The sequence below is a fragment of the Oncorhynchus mykiss genome, chromosome Y (genome assembly GCF_013265735.2).
Source record: "Oncorhynchus mykiss isolate Arlee chromosome Y, USDA_OmykA_1.1, whole genome shotgun sequence".
Taxonomy (NCBI): Eukaryota; Metazoa; Chordata; class Actinopteri; order Salmoniformes; family Salmonidae; genus Oncorhynchus; species Oncorhynchus mykiss.
Genome location: NC_048593.1, coordinates 28,560,805 through 28,584,714, shown reverse-complemented (window position 1 = coordinate 28,584,714; position 23,910 = coordinate 28,560,805). Strand labels below are relative to the sequence as shown.

The window sequence follows — 23,910 nt, the reverse complement described above, 5'->3', positions numbered from 1 at the left end:
CTTTGTAGCGCCACCTTTTGCTGCGATTACAGCTGTAAGTCGCTTGGGGTATGTCTCTATCAGTTTTGCACATCGAGAGACTGAATTTTTTTCCCATTCCTCCTTGCAAAACAGCTCGAGCTCAGTGAGGTTGGATGGAGAGCATTTGTGAACAGCAGTTTTCAGTTCTTTCCACAGATTCCCGATTGGATTCAGGTCTGGACTTTGACTTGGCCATTCTAACACCTGGATATGTTTATTTTTGAACCATTCCATTGTAGATTTTGCTCTATGTTTTGGATCATTGTCTTGTTGGAAGACAAATCTCCGTCCCAGTCTCAGGTCTTTTGCAGACTCCATCAGGTTTTCTTCCAGAATGGTCCTGTATTTGGCTCCATCCATCTTCCCATCAATTTTAACCATCTTCCCTGTCCCTGCTGAAGAAAAGCAGGCCCAAACCATGATGCTGCCACCACCATGTTTGACAGTGGGGATGGTGTGGTCAGGGTGATGAGCTGTGTTGCTTTTATGCCAAACATAACGTTTTGCATTGTTGCCAAAAAGTTCAATTTTGGTTTCATCTGACCAGAGCACCTTCTTCCACATGTTTGGTGTGTCTCCCAGGTGGCTTGTGGCAAACGTTAAACAAAAAGTTGAAAGTTTAGAGGGACGGCCAGGTCTTGGTAGATTTGCAGTGGTCTGATACTCCTTCCATTTCAATATTATCGCTTGCACAGTGCTCCTTGGGATGTTTAAAGCTTGGGAAATCTTTTTGTATCCAAATCCGGCTTTAAACTTCTTCACAACAGTATCTCGGACCTGCCTGGTGTGTTCCTTGTTCTTCATGATGCTCTCTGCGCTTTTAACGGACCTCTGAGACTATCACAGTGCAGGTGCATTTATACGGAGACTTGATTACACACAGGTGGATTGTATTTATCATCATTAGTCATTTAGGTCAACATTGGATCATTCAGAGATCCTCACTGAACTTCTGGAGAGAGTCTGCTGCACTGAAAGTAAAGGGGCTGAATAATTTTGCACGCCCAATTTTTCAGTTTTTGATTTGTTAAAAAAGTTTGAAATATCCAATAAATGTCGTTCCACTTCATGATTGTGTCCCACTTGTTGTTGATTCTTCACAAAAAAATACAGTTTTATATCTTTATGTTTGAAGCCTGAAATGTGGCAAAAGGTCGCAAAGTTCAAGGGGGCCGAATACTTTCGCAAGGCACTGTAAATAATTGTAGCTAGCTAGCGAGCTAGTTAGTTAGCCTAACAGTACGCTAGCCATGTTCGTGCCATTTACATTAGCAAACTAACCTCACTGACAAGGTTCATAGGTTCCAGTAGGCAAGATATCGATAAGCTGTGCAAACTAGTGGTGATACACTACATGACCAAAAGTATGTGGACACCTGCTTGTCGAGCATGTCATTCATTTGCTGCTAGAACAGCCTCTACTCTTCTGAGAAGGCTTTCCTCTAGATATTGGAACATTGCTACACAGACTTGCTTCCATTCAGCCACAAGAGCATTAGTGAGGTTGGGCACTGATGTTAGGCAATTAGGCCTGGCTCGCAGGCGGCGTTCAAATTAATCCCAAAGGTGTTTGATGGGGTTGAGTTCAGGGCTCTGTGTGCAGGCCAGTTAAGTTCTTCCACACCAATCGGGTCAAACCATTTCTGTATAGACTTTGCTTTTTGCACTGGGGCATCGTCATACTGGAACAGGAAAGGACCTTCCAAAAACTGTTTCAACGAAGTTGAAAGCACAGAATTGTCTAGAATGTCGTTGTATGTTGTGCGTTAAGATTTGCCTTCACTGGAACTAAGGGCCATAGCCCGAACCATGAAAAACAGCCCCAGACCGCTATTCCTCCTCCACCAAACTATACGGTTGGCACTATGCTTTCAGTTCTCCTGGCATCCGCTAAACCCAGATATGTCCATTGGGCTGCCAGATGGTGAAGCGTGACTCATCACTCCAGAGAACGCATTTCCTCTGCTCCAGAGTCCAATAGCGCCAAGCTTTACACCACGCCAGCCGACACTTGGCATTGTGCATGGTGAGGCTTGTGTGTGGCAGCTCTACCATGGAATCACATTTAATGAAGCTTCCAACAAACAGTGCTTGTGCTGACATTGCTTCCAGATGCAGTTTGGAACTTGGTAGTGAGTGTTGCAACTGAGGACAGATAATTTCTATGCGATACGTGCTTCAGCACTCGCGGCTGAGCCGTTGTTGCTTCTAAAGGTTTCCACTTCACAATAACAGCACTTACAGTTGACGGGGCAGCTCCAGCAGGGCAGAAATTGAGCTCTTTTCAGTAAGGCCATTATACAGCCATTGTTTGTCTATGGAGATTACAAGGCTGTTTGCTCGATTTTATACACCTGTCAGCAACGGGTATGGCTGAAATAGTCAAATCCACTAATTTGAAGGGGTGTCCACATACTTTTGTATATATAGTGTAGGATGGTAATGTAGGATAGGGTGCTATGAAGGCCACTGGCTGGTATATGGAGCCAGATAGCTGCCAAAAGGTTGAACGTACGTATCGTTAGGATCGTAAGAAAATCCATACGTAAATTGTCAGGATCATAAGAAAAGCCACTTGTGAAAATGTCACCTGTGAACAGACAAACACCATGTTACGATTACGGGCTAACATTTTATGCTTGAACAAATCTTGTGTCACAATTCTGGCGTACAATAATACCTTTCAGAGTTTTGGCAGTTTCCCCTCATCAACAGAAAAAGCATACATGACTAGCTAGCTTCGACTAGCTACATTTCTTTCATGTCCTTTGCATTACTGACAAAAAAGGTCTGTAACCAAGTAAAGGGAGGCGTAAAGTAAGAATTGAACGTGTTAATGTTCATTCATAGTTGTAACATAGGGTTTGTACGTTTACAGATCTAATTTAACGTTTACATTTCAAGTTTCATGCATGGCTTTTCATACAATCTTAACAATTGACTTACGATCTTTCTTTCTTACGATCTTAACGATGCATATGTTCAACCTTTTGGCCGCTATCTCGCTCCATACTGGTAACCTGTCAAAATTCTTGACTGTCAGCAGCATCCTTCAATCTGGAGTCGTCATTAGTCACTCAAACACAATATAGCAGTGTATGTGAAATGTATTGCCAATATATTACGATGTAGTTAGTATTAGCGTCTCACAATAAATGCTTGTGTGATATGGCCATACCTTTTTCCAGCTAGCTAACTTGGCCTATAATTTGTAATTTTTTATTGTTAACTTCAGGGCTCCCGAGTGGCACAGTGGTCGAAGGCACTGTATCTCAGTGCTAGAGGTGTCACTACAGACACCCTGGTTAGAATCAAGGCTGTATGTAGGCTGTCATTAAGTAAGTAAATAAGTAAATAAAGTAAATAAGTATTTGTTCTTAACTGACTTGCCTAGGTAAACGTAATAAAATACATTTTAAAAATGAGTCAAAAGCGCATTGTTAATGTCAAAAGGGCACCCTTGTGCTCAAAGGAAGTGTGGCTCTGGATAAGGAGGACACTAGTGTAGTGAGTGCCTACATTTTTCATACTTGTCCCCCATGGGAATCGAACCCACAACCCTGGCATTACAACTCTGGTCTGCTAAAATGACGACAACAACAAAAACAGAGTGGTGCGCATGTCCTTCCACTTTTGGAAGCCTGACTTCTTTGATGAAAAAAATAAAATACTTGACATAAAATTGTGAATATCTGACAAATAGTACAGCAGCAATTTCTTCAGAGCATCATGAAACGATCTGCAAACAACAGCCAACTCAGAACTGGGGTTGAATCTATGTAGCCCATACCTGTATGCTTACAAAGGCAACCAGTCCAGGCAACAACTACTCTCCAATCACAACCATGGGTAAATAAACATGACAATATAAATAATGTTCTATGTATACCATTCCCAAGGTAGGATATGATCATAAACTTATATATTAATCTATAATATTAGAATTATTGAGGATAATGTTAGCTGTATAAAGTAATGTGGTTTCACTTATTGTCCAGAGTACATATTTGTTGCATGACATTACGTTAAATGGGCTAATGATACTAAATACAATGTAACATAACGGATGTAGCTAGCTAGTGGAATGTATTATTTTATTTGCTGAATGCTGATTGGCTGACAGCCGTGGTATATCAGCCTGTATACCACGGGTATGACAAAACAGTTATTTTACTGTTCTAATTACATTGGTAACCAGTTTATAATAGCAATAAGGCACCTCAGGGGTATGTGGTACTCCGCGTTGCATCGTGCATAAAGAACAGCCCTTAGCCGTGGTATATTGGCCATATTTTTTATTTATCTAGGCAAGTCAGTTAAGACCCGCTTGGGCTTTATTGCTTAAATATACAATATCAATCAAAAGTTTGGACACACCAACTCATTCCAGGGTTTTTCTTTATTTTTTGCTATTTTCTAAATTGTAGAATAATAGTGAAGACATCAAAACTATCAAATAACACATATGGAATCATGTAGTAACCACAAAAAAATGTTAAACAAATCCAAATATATTTTTAGATTTTAGATTCTTCAAAGTAGCCACCCTTTGCCTGGATGACAGCTTTGAATTATCTCAATCAGCTTCATGAGGTAATCACCTGGAATGCATTTCAATTAACAGGTGCATCTTGTTAAAAGGTAATTTGTGTAATTTCTTTCCTTCTTAATGCGTTTGAGCCAATCAGGTTTGTTGCGACAAGGTCGGGGTGGTATACAGAAGATAGCCCTATTTGGTAAAAGGCCAAGTCCATATTATTGCAAGAACAGCTCATATAAGCAAAGAGAAATGACAGTCCATCATTACTTTAAGACATGAAGGTCAGTCAATACGGAACATTTCAAGAACTTTGAAAGTTTCTTTAAGTGCAGTCGCAAAAAAATCAAGCGCTATGATGAAACTGGCTCTCATGAGGACCGCCACAGGAAAGGAAGACCCAGAGTTACCTCTGATGCAGAGAATAAGTTCATTAGAGTTAACTGCACCTCAGACTGCAGCCCAAATAAATGCTTCACAGAGTTCAAGTAACAGACACATCTCAACATCAACTGTTCAGAGGGGACTGCGTGAATCAGGCCATCATGGTCGAATTGCTGCAAAGACACCACTACTAAAGGGCACCAATAATAAGAAGAGACTTGCTTGCGCCATGAAACATGAGCAATGGACATTAGACCGGTGGAAATCTATCCTTTTGTCTGATGAATCCAAATTTGAGATTTTTGGTTCCAGTGAGACGCAAAGTAGGTGATCTCTGCATGTGTGGTTCCCACCGTGAAGCATGGAGGAGGAGGTGTGATGGTTTGGGGGTACTTTGCTGATGACACTGTCTGTGATTTATTTAGAATTCAAGGCACACTTAACCAGCATGGCTACCCCAGCATTCTGCAGTGATACGCCATCCGATCTGCGCTTAGTGGGACTATCATTTGCGCTTAGTGGGACTATAATTTGTTTTTCCACTGGAAAATGACCCAAAACACACCTCCAGCCTGTGATGGAGAGGGATGGAGTGCTGCATCACATGACCTGGCCTCCACAATCACCTGACCTCAACACAATTGAGATGGTTTGGGATGAGTTGGACCGCAGAGTGAAGGAAAAGCAGCCAACAAGTGCTCTACATATGTGGGAACTCCTTAAAGACTGTTGGAAAAGCATTCCTCATGAAGCTGGTTGAGAGAATGCCAAGAGTTTGCAAAGCTGTCATCAAGGCAAAACGTGGCTACTTTGAAGAATCTAAAATATATTTTGATTTCTTCACTTTTTTGGTTACTACATGTGTTATTCTATAGTTTTGATGTCATCACTATTATTCTACAATGTAAAATAAAGAAAACCCCTTGAATGAGTAGATGTGTCCAAACTTTTGACTGGTACTGTATATATGTTTTGCTTTCCAGTGGAGGAAACTGGGGTCGTCACTAGGTATCACAGCCCAAAAGTCATAAGACCCGCCCATTTCTACAATTTCTCTTTTTAAAATCTGATTTTAAATTTAACCTCAACCCTAACCACACTGTTTACTTTATGCCTAATCCTAACCTTAAATTAAGACTAAAAAGCAACAACAAAAAATGTTCAAGAATTTGTTCAATTTGTCTTTGTGTTTGTGGTAACTAGTGGAAACCGGAAATTTGGGTGGACGAGTCCTGCGGGGACGACAACGTAATTGACCAAAAGAGGTTCACAGTTATCACTATTAGGCTCGCTTCAGCGTGATTGCTTACAGATTTAGGACAGTTCCCTCAATCAGCAACATAATATACAGTCTGGAGTCGGCTGTAGTTAAATAATATATATTTTTCTGATATTTTATATCATTTTATATTATATTTTATATTTTTGACAACTTTTACTTTTACTGCACTTACATGCCTAAATAATGTACTTTCTACTCCATACAATTTCCCTGACACCCAAAAGTACTCGTTACATGTTGAATGCTTAGCAGGACAGGAACATGGTCTAATTCACGCATTTGAAGACAAATTCCCTGGTCATCCCTACTGCATCTGATCTGGCGGACTGTAAATTAAGTCTGAGTGTTGGAGTGTGCACCTGGCTATCTGCAAATTTTAAAAAACTAAAAAAATGTGCTGTTTGCTAAATATAAGGCATTTGAAATGATTTATAATTGTACTTTTACCTTTGCTACTTAAGTATATTTTAGGAAGTACATTTACTTTTGATACTTTTTTTTCTTTTGGAAAGTTTTTATTGATCAATTTCCTTTAAAAACAGCTCATTTTCGTTTACATCGTTTATACACATAAAAACGTCATAAAATCATAAAACAGCATTCGAGTATTACATTTTTTAAAAATTAAGTACATGTTGTTAAAAACAATAGAAACAACCATGAATAAAAGTAATTTTTCTTGTAAAAAACATCCAATTCTGTAAAAGCCTTTAAAATGTGTACAAATTATTTAACAAAAGTAAAACAGTTGAAAAACACATGAAAAACATGTTAAAAAGTAACTTTGTTTAAAGGCTGTCTTCGGTCCTTTTGATACTTAAGTATATTTAAAACAAATAACTTTTTGACTTTTACTCAAGTAGTATTTTATTGGGAGACTTTCACTTTTACCTGAGTCATTTTCTATTAAGGTATTTTCACTCAAGTATGAAAATTGGGTACTTTTTCCACCACTGTAGACTATGGAAGTGTTGCCAGGCATTAATATCAGGTTAATATCTGATATGCCTAGTTAAATAAAGGTTAAATAAAAAAATTAAATAAAAATATCCAACCTGTAGACGCCACAGTAGTTAACCCTAGTTAAATAAAAGTAAAAAGTAAATAAAAAATATCCAACCTTTATACACCACGGTAGTTAAATCTCAATTCTCGGGATTAACCTGCTGGTTTCAATGAGGCTGGAGTTTCATCCCACCCCTATACAAGGAACGCCATTTTGTTGACGTTCCATCCACCTTTAATGAGGTCCACCATCAAAATGACAATAGGCCACTCTGCCTTTTCAACTAATACATTATGGTTTTCAATGAGACATAGTTTCCTAACCATTAAGATTTTATGGATTTTAAAACTGATCAACCCCTGGTAAACCTTGACCGTATATGGGCACACTGCCATATGTCTTCCATTCCTTTGGCTGACCACCCCTTTAAACCTGCGGCTCTCTGGATGACGAATGACGTAATCAAGCCATTTTCGTTCCCCTAATCCAAGTGTCTGTTTATTACATGTTCATTACAGTACTGACACAGAGGAGTCTAGCTGTAGCTCAGTTATAATAAAACGATATTGGCGAGGTGCGGCATAAAAGAAGCACACGAACGGAGAAAAGGGGAACATTTACAAGGGGAAATAAACACATATTGGTGGTAAACATTATCACTCCCTCCTATATAAAACGCAAGAAGAGGGAATCAATTGAGAGGGAGCGAGAGGAAAAAAGAGCGCTGAAGGCAGCCCACTCAATAGCCACTTATTAGGCGAATAGCCTACATTCCAGTCGGATTTGCGTACATTAATAAACCATCATAAGAAATGTGAGTATCACCCTGTTGCCTAACCTACTGGTGACATGTATTTTCTTTGTTTGCTTGATGTCTAATGTGAATGTATCATTCCATGGTCGGTGGGCAGCAGGGTGCAAGCCTATTTGTTGTTCAGAAATGGTTTTAGAAAGCCAATTAAATTAACAATTGTCTCCAAGGCATATATGGCATTTAAATCGTGCGTCAGGGTTAAAGACCACTATAATTGCATTATCATTGTGTTGATGAACTATATTTACTATTTGATGTTTATTTATCAACATTTACTGACAACACATTATAACACACATAGGTTAAATGGGATATATCCAACATTAGCCTATAGGCTATTCCATAGGCGTCGAATAACGGTTACTCATTGGCCCCTGTTGTCAGCCATATTTCCTTACAACATATTTCAGTCACGTTGGCTATTTATAATTAGGTATATTTATTCACATTTAAAATATGTATTTTCTTATCATTGGAATTGGACATGCACGCATTTTCTCCGGGTTGAACTGGTTTGATTTGAATGGGTTGACGTCCGTTTATTCGTCTGCTATCTGAATATCCATTTGTAAAATTACATTGGAATTGAAAGTATAAAACCTACACATTTCTAATTTGGTTATTTGGATTGGTTTCTGCTATTCCTTTCTAGACAAATGAATGGATACTGCTCAAAATACACTTATTATGAGCAACTTCGACCTAAAAACATATTTTATTTAATTCAACATCTTATTAGAGAAGCAACACATCCATATTATCTTGGATGTAATGGATGTAGAGGTGACTATTATTAGCCATTTTATGGGTTTAGCCTACTTGATATTGCTAACCAACGGTGGGGGTGGGGGTAACTGACGCTCATATCTGTCGATTGTCGCGCGATTTAAGTATTTTATTTGAGGACTCAAGGCTACACTGGGGATGTGACCGTTTTCTGATCCTTTCCTTGACAGGCTATAGCCCTACTATGTTCACTCGTCTGTATTTTTTGTTTTTTTTGCGACTGCTAGGTTACAGGACGCAGGTGTTTCACTGCCAGGGAAGATGGCCGTGTTAGTCTTTTCTCTGTTGATTCGTGCATACAAACAAGGTGTTGAAACAGACTACCGGTACATCTCGTTGAGGCCAGGCAACAAATGTCAATGTTACATCTTCAACATGCTGTTGATAAACACATGTAACCATACCATTGGTTATGCATGTATCCTATTTTCTCACTGTAACGCCCCCGATAAATTGGTGGTGACATTGCTTTCAAACGAAACTCAGGACCACCCTCACCTTTTCAACAAACATGAAACCCCCTCTCTTTATGCTAACTTAAATGGGAGAAATGTTGGGGAACCATGCAACGCCCGTGCCAATCCTACTTTTCAACACTGGACAGCGCTGCCTTTCGTTGTTTTCCCACGGTGCTGAAACCGATTTACAGGCTAGTCCACTTTGTGACTATGGTGTGTGTGAGCGCTGTCTCGTAATGGATGAAAGACTATTTGTAAATGCTTCATTTGAATGTTTATGTCAATCGGTCATTTAAAGTGAAGAAAGACGTGTATTTAGGCCTACTAGTTAATGTAGTTGCCTATTAATAACAAAAGGCTAATTGTCGTGTGCGTGTGTGTAGAATGATCAAGCAGAGCATGACAGCTGTTTTTCAAAGGGAATATGAACTGTTAACTGGCTGATATGCTGATTTGCTTGACAAGGGACGTTTTTTTTCATAATATAGTAATTTTAGGTATTATCAGTAAAACAACTCTGAAACCTTTTACTGCAGCATATTGTAAATTATGGAGTCTTGTGGGGAAATGGCTCTATTTCGATTCTTACTGTAAATCCATCCCACAGAATACAGTACCGTACTGTATCTTTAGACTGACAAAAACCTTTGACCACTAGTTTGATGCATGGTATTGTTGTTTCTGGCTCATTAACATATTTTAAGGCATATTTGCTGCACCTGCGAGTGAGAATGTTGTGCCAATTTAACTTCTATTTGGTTTTAGAGCCAGCCCCATCAATTTAAACGGAATAGTGGAGAGATTGGAGTGGCAGCAAGTCTTAAACCTTAAATGGTTGAGCGTTTTGACAAGTTCTTTTGCTCTGTTTTGCCCTGTAGTCACTGCCAATTTAGAAGCCTCTGTTAAGGCCTTTAGAAGTGCAAGTGATATAAAACATCAAATATTAATTAAAATGATGTAATGTTTGAACACTTTACCTAGCAGTAAACCTGCTTGCACCAATCCGTTGTAATAACAGAAAAATACTGTGAAATACAAACCCCTCCCCTCAATGAATGAATCAATGAATTCATTCCAATCACGGTAGCATTTACTTTTCCACAGTATAATACAGTAAAATGTACGGCACTGTACTTGATTTGATACCATATGTATATCACAGTAGGTGTACTTTAATATGATATACAGACTTTTAATTGCCACCAAGCTGCCTGTACTACTGTCAAATTCATGGTAACCCCTTTACAGCATGGTCTTGCCCTGGATTTCCCCCAAGGCTGCTGTCGTCACTCCATTAGTCTTATTTCCGAGGCTAGCTTACACAATACATTTTGTCGTTCACATTGAATATTTTCCCCGTCACTGTGCACACAATCTACCCTCTGCTTTTATCTCGAGTCCCTGAGAAAACAATGGTTGTTGTAGGCAATGATCTACAAAACACACAGGGTGAGTTGCCAATAACCGTCCTCATCCATCGTTCATCTGGCTTTTCCTCGCGGCGCAGTGACGATGGCCCCTTCTGCAGTGAAGGTGAAAGAGACTGGGCAGGATTTGGCCTGTAAACAAGATGAGAAAGAACACGACCAACCTAGACATCACTAACATAATGGAGGCTCCCAGTAAAATACATACGATTTGGGTAGCATAATGATTAATGTGGCAAAATGGCACAAGCCAGAAAATTAGTGTTTCCAGACAGGGCTTGCTTTGGACTGATAAAGCCAGGCAAACGAAAACATCAGGAGTGTACAGAAGGATTTGTAGCCACATGGAGATTAGCTGTGTGTGACAGACTTAAAGGTGACCTTTATACTGAGTTTTGTCTCACTCTGCTGGAGGAAGAGGGTCACTACCGACAGGAGGCAGCCTCAAGATGTAGTTGAGAAACAAGATTGAAAGCGGTTCATACTCAACGCTGTGTATTCATTATTTCCCACTTATCCCTATAATACCCCTATGATTATACAATAATAAAAAGGCTACAGAGACTTCAAATGAAATAACATTGAGTTTGATACTCACTCTCACATACAGTTAGAGCTATTATGAAAATGACTACTTCCCTAAAGCCATTTAGTTTACAGTGTATGACCCCTGCTTGGGGGTGCAGTTACAGTTACACAACTATTGCTCTACTTGGGTGCTGGAAATACTGACGAGACACAATACACGCCATCATCACACCGAAACAAAAAAAAAGATACCGTTTAAGTGGGAAGTTTACATACACTTAGGTTGGAGTCATTAAAACTGTCATGTACTGTCATGTTGTCTTGTCTCTGTCCTTTCCCTTCACCCTGTCTCCCTCTGCTGGTCGTGTTAGGTTACCTTTTCTCCCCCGCTTTCCCCCAGCTGTCCCTTGTCTCCTCTAACTACCCATTCACCCCGTTCCCCACCTGTTCCCTTTTTTCCCTCTGATTAGGTCCCAATATCTCTCTCTGTTTCTGCTCCTGTCCTTGTCGGATTCTTGTTTGTTTGTGTCATTCATGCCTGAACCAGACTGTCGTCATGTTTGCTGTAACCTTGTCCTGTCCTGTCGGAATCTGCCGGTCCATCTGAGCCTACCTATGTTTGGTAATTAAAGAAGCTCTGTTTAAGTTGATTCGCTTTTGGGTCCTCATTCACGCACCGTAACAGAAGAATCCGACCAAGAATGGACCCAGCGACTTCGGATCCTCTCCACTCAGCCGTCGAGATCCAGGGAGCGATGCTAGGCAGACACAAGCAGGAATTGTCTGCTGCTCGACATGCCGTTGAGACCCTGGCCACCCAAGTCTCCAACCTCACAGAACAGGTTCACCATCTCCGCCTCGATCCACCGGCCACTTCCAGGGCTTTCGAATCTCCGGAGCCCAGAATCAATAACCCGCCGTGTTACTCTGGGGAGCCCACTGAATGCCGCTCGTTCCTCACCCAGTGTGATATTGTGTTTTCTCTCCAGCCCAACACTTACTCCAGGAGCACTGCTCGTGTCGCCTACGTCATATCTCTCCTTATTGGACGGGCTCGTGAGTGGGGCACGGCAATCTGGGAGGCAAGGGCTGAGTGTACTAACCAGTATCAAGACTTTAAGGAGGAGATGATACGGGTTTTTGATCGATCTGTTTTTGGGGAGGAGGCTTCCAGGGCCCTGTCTTCCCTATGTCAAGGCAATCGATCCATAACAGACTACTCTATTGAGTTTCGCACTCTTGCTGTCTCCAGTGGCTGGAACGAGCCGGCCTTGCTCGCTCGTCTTCTGGAGGGTTTCCGCGCAGAGGTAAAGGATGAGATTCTCTCCCGGGAGGTTCCTTCCAGCGTGGATTCCTTGATTGAACTCGCTATTCGCATTGAGCGACGGGTTGATCTTCGTCACCGAGCTCGTGGAAAGGAGCTCGCGCTCTCCGTCGCCTCCCTCTCCGCATCACTACCATCTTCCTCTGCCGGCTCGGGTGCTGAGCCCATGCAGCTGGGAGGTATCCGCATCTCGACTGAGGAGAGGGAACGGAGAATCACCAACCGCCTCTGTCTCTATTGCGGTTCCGCTGGTCATTTTGTCACTTCATGTCCAGTAAAAGGCCAGAGCTCGTCAGTAAGCGGAGGGCTACTGGTGAGCGCTACTACTCCTGTCTCTCCTTCAAGATCCTGCACTACCTTGTCGGTCCATCTACGCTGGACCGGTTCGTCAGCTTCCTGCAGTGCCTTAATAGACTCTGGGGCGGAGGGCTGTTTTATGGACGAGACCTGGGCTCGGGAACATGACATTCCTCTCAGACAGTTAAAGGAGCCCACGGCCTTGTTCGCCCTGGATGGTAGTCCTCTCCCCAGGATTCAGCGTGAGACGCTACCTTTAACCCTCACTGTTTCTGGTAATCATAGTGAAACCATTTCTTTTTTAATTTTTCGTTCACCTTTTACACCTGTTGTTTTGGGCCATCCCTGGCTAGTTTGTCATAATCCTTCCATTAATTGGTCTAGTAATTCTATCCTCTCCTGGAACGTCTCTTGTCATGTGAAATGTTTAATGTCTGCTATCCCTCCTGTTTCCTCTGTCTCTTCTTCACAGGAGGAGCCTGGTGATTTGACAGGGGTGCCGGAGGAATATCACGATCTGCGCACGGTGTTCAGTCGGTCCAGGGCCACCTCTCTTCCTCCACACCGGTCGTATGATTGTAGTATTGATCTCCTTCCGGGAACCACCCCCCCCGGGGTAGACTATACTCTCTGTCGGCTCCCGAACGTAAGGCTCTCGAGGATTATTTGTCTGTAGCTCTTGACGCCGGTACCATAGTCCCCTCCTCCTCTCCCGCCGGAGCGGGGTTTTTTTTTGTCAAGAAGAAGGACGGGTCTCTGCGCCCCTGCATAGATTATCGAGGGCTGAATGACATAACAGTGAAGAATCGTTATCCGCTTCCTCTTATGTCTTCAGCCTTCGAGATCCTGCAGGGAGCCAGGTTTTTCACTAAGTTGGACCTTCGTAACGCTTACCATCTCGTGCGCATCAGGGAGGGGGACGAGTGGAAGACGGCGTTTAACACTCCGTTAGGGCACTTTGAATACCGGGTTCTTCCTTTCGGCCTCGCTAACGCTCCAGCTGTCTTTCAGGCATTAGTCAATGATGTCCTGAGAGACATGCTGAACATCTTTGTTTTCGTTTACCTTGACGATATCCTGATTTTTTCACCGTCACTCCAGATTCATGTTCAGCACGTTCGACGTGTCCTCCAGCGCCTTTTAGAGAATTGTCTTTTTGTGAAGGCTGAGAAGTGCACTTTTCATGCCTCCTCCGTCACATTTCTCGGTTCTGTTATTTCCGCTGAAGGCATTAAGATGGATCCCGCTAAGGTCCAAGCTGTCATTGATTGGCCCGTCCCTAAGTCACGCGTCGAGCTGCAGCGCTTTCTCGGCTTCGCGAACTTCTATCGTCGTTTCATCCGTAATTTCGGTCAGGTGGCAGCTCCTCTCACAGCCCTTACTTCTGTCAAGACGTGCTTTAAGTGGTCCGTTTCCGCCCAGGGAGCTTTTGATCTCCTCAAGAATCGTTTTACATCCGCTCCTATCCTTGTTACACCTGACGTCTCTAGACAGTTCGTTGTCGAGGTTGACGCGTCAGAGGTGGGAGTGGGAGCCATCCTTTCTCAGCGCTCCCTCTCTGACGACAAGGTCCACCCATGCGCGTATTTTTCTCATCGCCTGTCGCCGTCGGAACGTAACTATGATGTGGGTAACCGCGAACTGCTCGCCATCCGGTTAGCCCTAGGCGAATGGCGACAGTGGTTGGAGGGGGCGACCGTTCCTTTTGTCGTTTGGACTGACCATAGGAACCTTGAGTACATCCGTTCTGCCAAACGACTTAATGCGCGTCAGGCGCGTTGGGCGCTGTTTTTCGCTCGTTTCGAGTTCGTGATTTCTTATCGTCCGGGCTCTAAGAACACCAAGCCTGATGCTTTGTCTCGTCTCTTCAGTTCTTCAGTAGCCTCCACTGACCCCGAGGGGATTCTCCCTGAGGGGCGTGTTGTCGGGTTGACTGTCTGGGGAATTGAGAGGCAGGTAAAGCAAGCACTCACTCAAACTCCGTCGCCGCGCGCTTGTCCTAGGAACCTTCTTTTCGTTCCCGTTCCTACTCGTCTGGCCGTTCTTCAGTGGGCTCACTCTGCCAAGTTAGCCGGCCACCCTGGCGTTCGGGGTACGCTTGCTTCCATTCGCCAGCGTTTCTGGTGGCCCACCCGGGAGCATGACACGCGTCGTTTCGTGGCTGCTTGTTCGGTCTGCGCGCAGACTAAGTCCGGTAACTCTCCTCCTGCCGGCCGTCTCAGGCCGCTTCCTATTCCCTCTCGACCGTGGTCTCACATCGCCTTAGATTTTGTCACCGGACTGCCTTCGTCAGCGGGGAAGACTGTTATTCTTACGGTTGTCGATAGGTTCTCTAAGGCGGCTCATTTCATTCCCCTTGCTAAGCTTCCTTCTGCTAAAGAGACGGCACAAATCATCATCGAGAATGTTTTCAGAATTCATGGCCTTCCGTCAGACGTCGTTTCGGACAGAGGTCCGCAATTCACGTCTCAATTTTGGAGGGAGTTTTGCCGTTTGATTGGGGCTTCCGTCAGTCTCTCTTCCGGCTTTCACCCCCAGTCTAACGGTCAAGCAGAACGGGCCAATCAGACTATTGGTCGCATCTTACGCAGTCTTTCTTTTCGCAACCCTGCGTCTTGGTCAGAACAGCTCCCCTGGGCAGAATACGCCCACAACTCGCTTCCTTCGTCTGCGACCGGGCTATCTCCTTTTCAGAGTAGCCTCGGGTACCAGCCTCCGTTGTTCTCATCTCAGTTCGCCGAGTCCAGCGTCCCCTCCGCTCAGGCTTTTGTCCAACGTTGCGAGCGCACCTGGAAGAGGGTCAGGTCTGCACTTTGCCGTTATAGGGCGCAGACTGTGAGAGCTGCTAATAAGCGTAGAACTAAGAGCCCTAGATATTGTCGCGGTCAGAGAGTTTGGCTCTCCACTCAGAACCTTCCCCTTAAGACGGCTTCTCGCAAGTTGACCCCGCGGTTCATTGGTCCATTCCGTATCTCTCAGGTCATTAATCCTGTCGCAGTGCGACTTCTTCTTCCGCGATATCTTCGTCGCGTCCACCCGGTCTTCCATGTCTCCTGTGTTAAGCCCGTTCTTCGCGCCCCCGCTCGTCTTCCCCCCCCCCCCCCCCATCCTTGTCGAGGGCGCACCTATCTACAGGGTCCGTAAAATCTTGGACATGCGTCCTCGGGGCCGTGGTCATCAGTACCTAGTTGACTGGGAGGGGTACGGTCCTGAGGAGAGGAGTTGGGTTCCCTCTCGGGACGTGCTGGACCGTGCGCTGATTGATGATTTCCTCCGTTGCCGCCAGGTTTCCTCCTCGAGTGCGCCAGGAGGCGCTCGGTGAGTGGGGGGGTACTGTCATGTACTGTCATGTTGTCTTGTCTCTGTCCTTTCCCTTCACCCTGTCTCCCTCTGCTGGTCGTGTTAGGTTACCTTTTCTCCCCCGCTTTCCCCCAGCTGTCCCTTGTCTCCTCTAACTACCCATTCACCCCGTTCCCCACCTGTTCCCTTTTTTCCCTCTGATTAGGTCCCAATATCTCTCTCTGTTTCTGCTCCTGTCCTTGTCGGATTCTTGTTTGTTTGTGTCATTCATGCCTGAACCAGACTGTCGTCATGTTTGCTGTAACCTTGTCCTGTCCTGTCGGAATCTGCCGGTCCATCTGAGCCTACCTATGTTTGGTAATTAAAGAAGCTCTGTTTAAGTTGATTCGCTTTTGGGTCCTCATTCACGCACCGTAACAAAAACTTGTTTTTCAACCACTCCACTAATTTCTTGTTAACAAACTATAGTTTTGGAAAGTCAATTAGGACATCTACTTTGTGCATGACACAAGTCATTTTTCCGACAATTGTTTTGACAGATTATTTAACTTATAAATTCACTGTATCGCAATTCCAGTGGGTCAGAAGTTTACATACACTAAGTTGACTGTGCCTTTAAACAGCTTGATAAATTCCAGAAAATAATGTCATGGCTTTAAAAGCTTCTGATAGGCTAATTGAGATCATTTGAGTCAATTGGAGGTGTACCTGTCAATGTATTTCAGGGCCTACTTTCATACTCAGTGCCTCTTTGCTTGACATCATGGGAAAATCAAAAGAAATCAGCCAATAACTCAGAAACAAATTGTAGACCTCCACAAGTCTGGTTCATTCTTGGGAGCAATTTCCAAGGTACCACGTTCATCTGTACAAAGAATAGTATGCAAGTATAAACACCATGGGACCACGCAGCCATCATACCGCTCAGGAAGGAGACGCGTTCTGTCTCCTAGAGATGAACGTACTTTGGTGCAAAAAGTGCAAATCAATCCCAGAACAACAGCAAAGGACCTTGTGAAGATGCTGGAGGAAACAGGTACAAAAGTATCTATATCCACATTAAAATGAGTCCTATATCGACATAAACTGAAAGGCCGCTCCGCAAGGAAGATGCCACTGCTCCAAAACCGCCATAAAAAAGGCATTTTTAGAGAAATGTCCTCTGGTCTGATGAAACAAAAATATAACTGTTTGGCCATAATGACCATCGTTATGTTTGGAGGAAAAAGGGGGCCGCTTGCAAGCCGAAGAACACCATCCCAACCGCGAAGCACGGGGGTGGCAGCATCATGTTGTGGGGGTGCTTTTCTGCAGGAGGGACTGGTGCACTTCACAAAATAGAACCAGAGAATGTGATGGTTTGGATTCATTCAGAACCTCACTGAATGTGCTTCAGTAGTGGGTGTTATGAATACAGTGGAAATGGTTGTAAGCACAGCTGATTCTTATCATTGTATTTCATGCTTGGTGGATCATTTTATCTAGGCCCTTGGATCCTGGTGTTGGATGTTAATGTTCAGTATTTATAAACCATTCAGCCTGTTGAGGCTCATTAAAGAGAGATATTCTGCCTACCTTTCCCATCATCCAGTCAAGCTGTATCCAAACCTATAAGGTTGAGATTCAGCCTCAGTGAGTACTGTGATGGTGGATAATTCCAAGCAATCTGTAGGCGAAAGAAACGCACACCTGTTTAGGCGAGGTGCTGGCTAGTGGAGTAGAAGACTTGAAAAAGAAAATGATAATTCCAAGCAGCCATGATTTGATAGTAACTTATTTGACTTTTATGTACCAAAGGGATTGGTTTGCCTATTTAGTAGATGCATGCATTACTACATGTTCATTCTTACATCATTGAAGGTGAATAGACTGACGAGTTGTGTTTGATTGACAGGTCTGCCCCAGCTGCTGCCGGCGCCCCCGCAGATGGAGCGGCGCCCCCTCCCAACCTCACCAGCAACCGCCGCCTGCAACAGACACAGGCTCAGGTGGATGAGGTGAGGAACATGCAGACACACTCACCTTGTATTACACACGTACTGACCCACAGAAATATCTTTACATTGCTCACATGCTGTGAATAGTCACAAGCTGACATGGACTGGATGAATGCGTGTCCAACACACTAATGTAAACAATACATTACTCAGTCTGAGATGATTGAGTGATTCACCCTGTCTGTTTTCGGCCCATGTTTCTTCCCTCCCCAGGTGGTGGATATCATGCGTGTAAACGTGGATAAGGTTCTGGAGCGTGATCAGAAGCTGTCAGAGCTGGATGATCGGGCCGATGCTCTGCAGGCTGGAGCCTCACAGTTCGAGACCAGCGCTGCAAAACTCAAGAACAAGTATTGGTGGAAGAATGCCAAGGTAAGGGTATAGACTGGGATAGATAGTACATTAATTCATGATAATAGTAATTTCCTTTGAGGCTTTTAAGACTCATGTTAAAACATAATTCAATGAATTAAAAGTATACTTTGTGATTAACCTCATGTTTCATCCCCCCTGATTTACTGCCTCTCCATTTCCAACTCTGCTTCCTCTAGATGATGATTATCCTGGGGCTGATATGTGCGATTGTCCTCATTGTCCTCATCGGTAAGGTTCACACCCACACTCTTCCTGCCATGGCAGTTTGAATGAAGATATACTCTCTGCTTAAAAATTATATATATATATATATTTCTCTCTCTCTCTCTCTCTCTCTCTCTCTCTCTCTCTCTCTTTCTCTCTCTCTCTCCCTCTCTCTCTCTCTCCCTCTCTCTCTCTCTCTCTCTCTCTCTCTCTCTCGCTCTCTCCTCTTTCTTTCTCTCTAATTATCTCTCTCCAGTCTACTTCAGCACCTAAGATGAGTGGCTCCTACCCCAGTCTGCAGTCAAGACTGCCCGCTTCCTTGCAACAGAAAATTCTTTAAATTGACGAGGAAATGATCCACTAACGTTGAATTCATTAAATTGCTCCTAAATAGTCTCAATATGACCCTGCCCTGAACGCCCTGACCCCCTCAGCCCCTGCTTCCACCGCCTCACCTCTGGACTCCTGTCAGTCTATGTCCTGTAAATCTGTGGACCTGCCTCCTTTGTAAATACTTCCTGCTTTTCTAATCTGTCGTTCATACTAGACTCCAATACTTGTTGTGATTGTTACCGATGACAACAACAGAAAAGGAAAATGATGACCCTGGTGATAATTGTTATATACCAGACACATATATAGTTCTTTGTAGAGTTTTATTATGATATAATGTTTTTGTAGGTTGTGTGTGGGTGTGCGTTTTGTATTTTTTAATTTTTGTATTAATTTTACTTATGATTCAGATTTGAACTACTGCCTATTAATCAGAGTGTGCATATCTTGCACTTTCTCTCTCACTGTCTCTGCCTGTCTCTGGATTTCTCTCTCTTGCTCTGTCTCACATAGAGTATAGGTGCATCTTTGCACAGTGACATAGTCTCCTTTAACCGAGGTACTTCATCAATATTCCCATCCTCTTCTCCCATCTTTTGCTTCTCCATCACTTTCTCTCTTCTATACCATTTAGCCATACTGTCTCTTCAGAATCCTTTCACTCTTTCTCTTTGTTTTCGTTTCTGTTTCCCTGTCTGCTGTTTCCTAGTCATATACCTTCTCTTTTTAAACTACCATTAGAGTTGGACCAATGTCTGTAGATGTTTTTTATTTTACTTAGTGTCTTATTTCGAGAACATTCCTTGATGGCAGTCTAGTACAAATGCTGTCACTGTAGCACATGTATGTGTAAGTATCTTTGAAAACAGAAAATAGATAGCCTGTATAAAGTCACCGTAAATATTATTGTAGAAATCAATATAACAAGCCAGAGTGGGGAAAATAACAATACTGATAGAAAGGAGGGCTGACTAGTTTTTGTTTGGTGGATCATAATTTGAACCGGATTCATTTGTTCATTTCAGCAACAAAAAATTGCATAAAGTTGCTGTGACAATGGACCAATCCTACAGAGATGTCATTACTAACTAAATAATCACAATGACACAGTAAAGCCTTAGTCTCTAATCAAAACGTATCACCTTAATGGTCAAAATGTTCAAATCCATTCTTTATATTGTGTAGGGGGAATGGCTGACTGAAAACGGTTAGGTGGTGTGAAATGCACAAAGAACTTTGATATTGATGGCGCTGTCTGACTGGTCAACAGAATGACCGCTGTCTGACTGGTCAACAGAATGACCGCTGTCTGACTGGTCAACAGAATGACCGCTGTCTGACTTGTCAACAGAATGACCGTCAGAGAGAGAACCTCTTGCAGCAAAACCTCACCTATTGATGAGCACATACACAGACAACTCAGCCTTATTTGAAAGTGAAGGTACAAGTATTAAGATAGATGAAGCAACTGGCATAGACAAACAGTAGCAGAACAAGATGATCTAGAGAAAGGGACTAACTTGGGTCATGGGTACCAGCTTCATCGACAGATTCAGAGTTGCTGTAAAACTTAAGTGAACATTCCTAGAAATGTCATGAAAAACGTCTTAGCATTCCAGCACACAAGATAGAGTGAGCGTTTAGCTAGTGCTGTGGTTCTCTCTCTTTCTTTCATTTCTCCCTAGTTACTGCCTTTTTCTTTTTTAAACATAGTAATAGAGTATATTTTATATAGCATATGTTTGTGTTTGTGTGAAGCAGACAGGTAAAGAGGAGACTGAACTCAAGCAGGGCTTCACTAACTGCTGTGAGCAGAGAGCTCCTCTCTACCTTTTTGTGTGTACGTGTCTTTTTGCAGTTTACCTCTGTAAGATAAACACTGCCAAGAAACTAGGGAGAGGCTTTTATTTTCTGTTATTTTCTCATTGGTGCCCTTAATGGTATGGTCTTAGTGGATTGCTCTTGCATGGTTACCTCTTGTCCCATGTCCCTGTAAAGGCCTACCTGTTGCTAGTGCTATCGATCTGCCAGCTCTGTTAGCCTACGTTATGAGTAGTAACAGAAAGACCCCTGGAACTGTAGGATATATAGTTGTTCCCATAGGTTATGTCACTTCAACATGGCCTCTTCCCCTCTGTTCCACCGGATCTGCATACTTCCTACATCCTCCTGTTTCACCTCCGTCCCCAGCTCCCCCCTCACTGATTCAGGATCCTACACTGTGAATGTGTGTTGGTGAAACACTGCCGCCCTGGGAATATCCCTAGTTTATCTTGACAGATTAGGCCACTTAGACCTCACCGATGTGGGCAAGCTGTTTCCATGACAACTGAATTTGATGAGCAGAGTGGTGGAGTAACAGATTAGCCCACTGACTCTTTCAGACTGGTCAAGTTTGCCATTTTTCCAGGTATGCTCAAGGAATATTAACTGGCAGAGCCCCCCCCCCCTCCCCCAACCACCCATCACTTTATGAATAAACGACACAGATATTCCCTTGCTCTTTCTCTCGCCCCCCTCACTCTCTCTTTCTTACTCCTCTCTCTCTCTCTCCCCCCCCTCTCTCTCTCTCTCTCTCTCTCTCTCTCTCGCTCTCTCTCTCTCTCTCTATCACACACATGTTAGTGGGAATGGCCTTATCCATTATCTCCCTGTGAAGCATATCCCCCACCCTCCCCTTTAATCCACTTAAGTAGAGCAAACTAATTCAGAGGGAAATTACCAAAGACCAGGTCTTCTTTCTTATGCTGCCAACTGCCATCAAAAACAAGTAGAGGAACACAACATATTTTACCCGGGTCACTTTAACAGCAATAGTACTGGTACCTGTTTTTGACAGCATACCCTTAACCCAAAATACCTAGTCACATGACTTTTTAACCCTTTCAGATCTTAGTCAACATGTCATACCCGGCAAATAGATGGTGACATTATGTGCTATTTGAAGATATGCAAGAGAAACCAAACCTAAGTAAAATGTGCTTCACCCCCCCCCCCCCCATAAAACTACTTTAATCTGTACCAAGTCTTTAGACATATGCTCCTATAACTAATAATAGCACAACTTATCTTTTGTGTGTCTCTGTCGTGCTGACAACAATTTAAAGATAAAAAAAATATGAACGTTATCTATAGCTGTTTAACAAAACAAACAAAACATGTATAAAAACAAGTCTGTATTGTCTGGTGTTGTAGTGTGGGGGTATATTTGGGGGAAGGGGGTTCCTATTTCCTCTGGTCAGGGATTATAACAGTTCATGAAAATCTACAATGTGAAAACGAAAAACTACATGAAGCTATATAAACATTTGAGTAGCAAATAATCACAATTTTGAAGGTGACGAAAAATAGAGGGCTGCCTTCGAGTTATTATTGTCTCAGTGGATTGGAGTGACATGACACGACGGGTCGGGGTAGGACTACTGTGTTGTTCACAAATCCAAGGGTTGACCTAAAGAGTGCTCAGTAAATTTAGATACAAAAATAGACAACTTTATGTTCTGTGAGTGCTCATTTCTGTTGCTTTTCTTCTCTGTGAGGATGGGTCTGTGCAACTTTTAATGTCCAGGCACTTTTTCCTGTTGTATTCTGGGTGCATTTTGCGGGGCTAGAATATGATATGGATGAGAATATTGTGTTATTGCCAACCCTAAGAGGTGTTCGGTGGATTCAACATAGGAGGCAACCTTTTGAGGCACTGGACCGTCACAGGTTGGCAATAAAATCACAATGCTCTAACTAAAACACATGAAATGTATAAAATATAATGTCGGACCCTATGTTTTCTTTGTAATTTGCATAAAGTTAGTAATAACTTAGGTATGATGTCAATGGCTTGGGTTGTGTGTACATTGGAAGAGGGGGGAAAGATTAAATAAAGACTTGTTCTCTATGTTAATCATGTCAGACAAGTCAAGAAAATGGGATGTTACTGGAATTTTATTTTAACCCTCTAGTCAAATTTCAAGAATTCTTAGAATGGTGTCACGATTCGAAACAGATTCCTCTGTTGTTAATATGATTATTTTTGTTTGAGCTGTTCATTTTGGGGAGGGAATATTATTTTGTTCTTTGAGGACTGTGGTTGGGGGAAGTGACAGTCAACATTGCCTCTTTTTGCCTTGCCTTTCAGTAGGGAATAGACTGGGGGATCATGGGTAATGTGTTCTGTTCAGTCTGTTTTATTTAATTTATTGTGTTTTTGTTTTGAATGGGATTGTATATTCAACAAAGTGGATTGCAATGTACCAGAGGAAACCAATTTAAAACCAGAAGTACATAAAAAACAATTGTAGTGTAAATCTATCAATCTCTTCTTATATTGATGTACATCATGGAAATATATATATATATTTCCATGATGTTCATTGGTTTTCCAATATATATATATATTGGAAAACCAATCATTCTGATGACCTGTGTTTATTGTTCCGAGTTTGAAACTAATGATGAAATTAAATTAAATCTATGATAAAATGGGTCCAAATAGAATTGATTTATCTACAACTGTATTGTATTGCAAACCAGATATATTTGTCATATGTCACCAAGACAGGATGGCATATCTCACTTGAATTTGAGCAAGAAAGAGATTAATCACACACCAAAAACATGAACCTAAAATAACTATAAATTGTCTTCACAAAATATTTTAGCAGACAGCCATCGCGTAGCTTTCATGGAATGTATGAATCACACACATAATCTCTCACCAATTTAGGGTTTCATCATCCTGGAGAGAAGATGTGGATTATACAATTATATTTAGGCTAGCTAGGGTTACTATGGGAAGGTGTCCATCTATGCTAGTAAAGACAACATTTGTTGAGTGTTCAGA

The 23,910-nt window shown here is 42.6% G+C and overlaps 1 protein-coding gene across 1 annotated transcript; it reads left to right on the top strand.

Moving 5' to 3' along the window:
* The first annotated feature begins 7,717 nt into the window (after nucleotides 1-7,717).
* On the top strand, nucleotides 7,718-23,553 carry LOC110509931 (vesicle-associated membrane protein 2). The gene is made up of 5 exons (XM_021591152.2): nucleotides 7,718-8,044; nucleotides 18,059-18,161; nucleotides 18,375-18,533; nucleotides 18,713-18,764; nucleotides 18,997-23,553. Coding segments are annotated over exons 1-5 (333 nt in total). The 5' UTR covers nucleotides 7,718-8,042; the 3' UTR covers nucleotides 19,014-23,553.
* The last annotated feature ends 357 nt before the right edge of the window (nucleotides 23,554-23,910 follow it).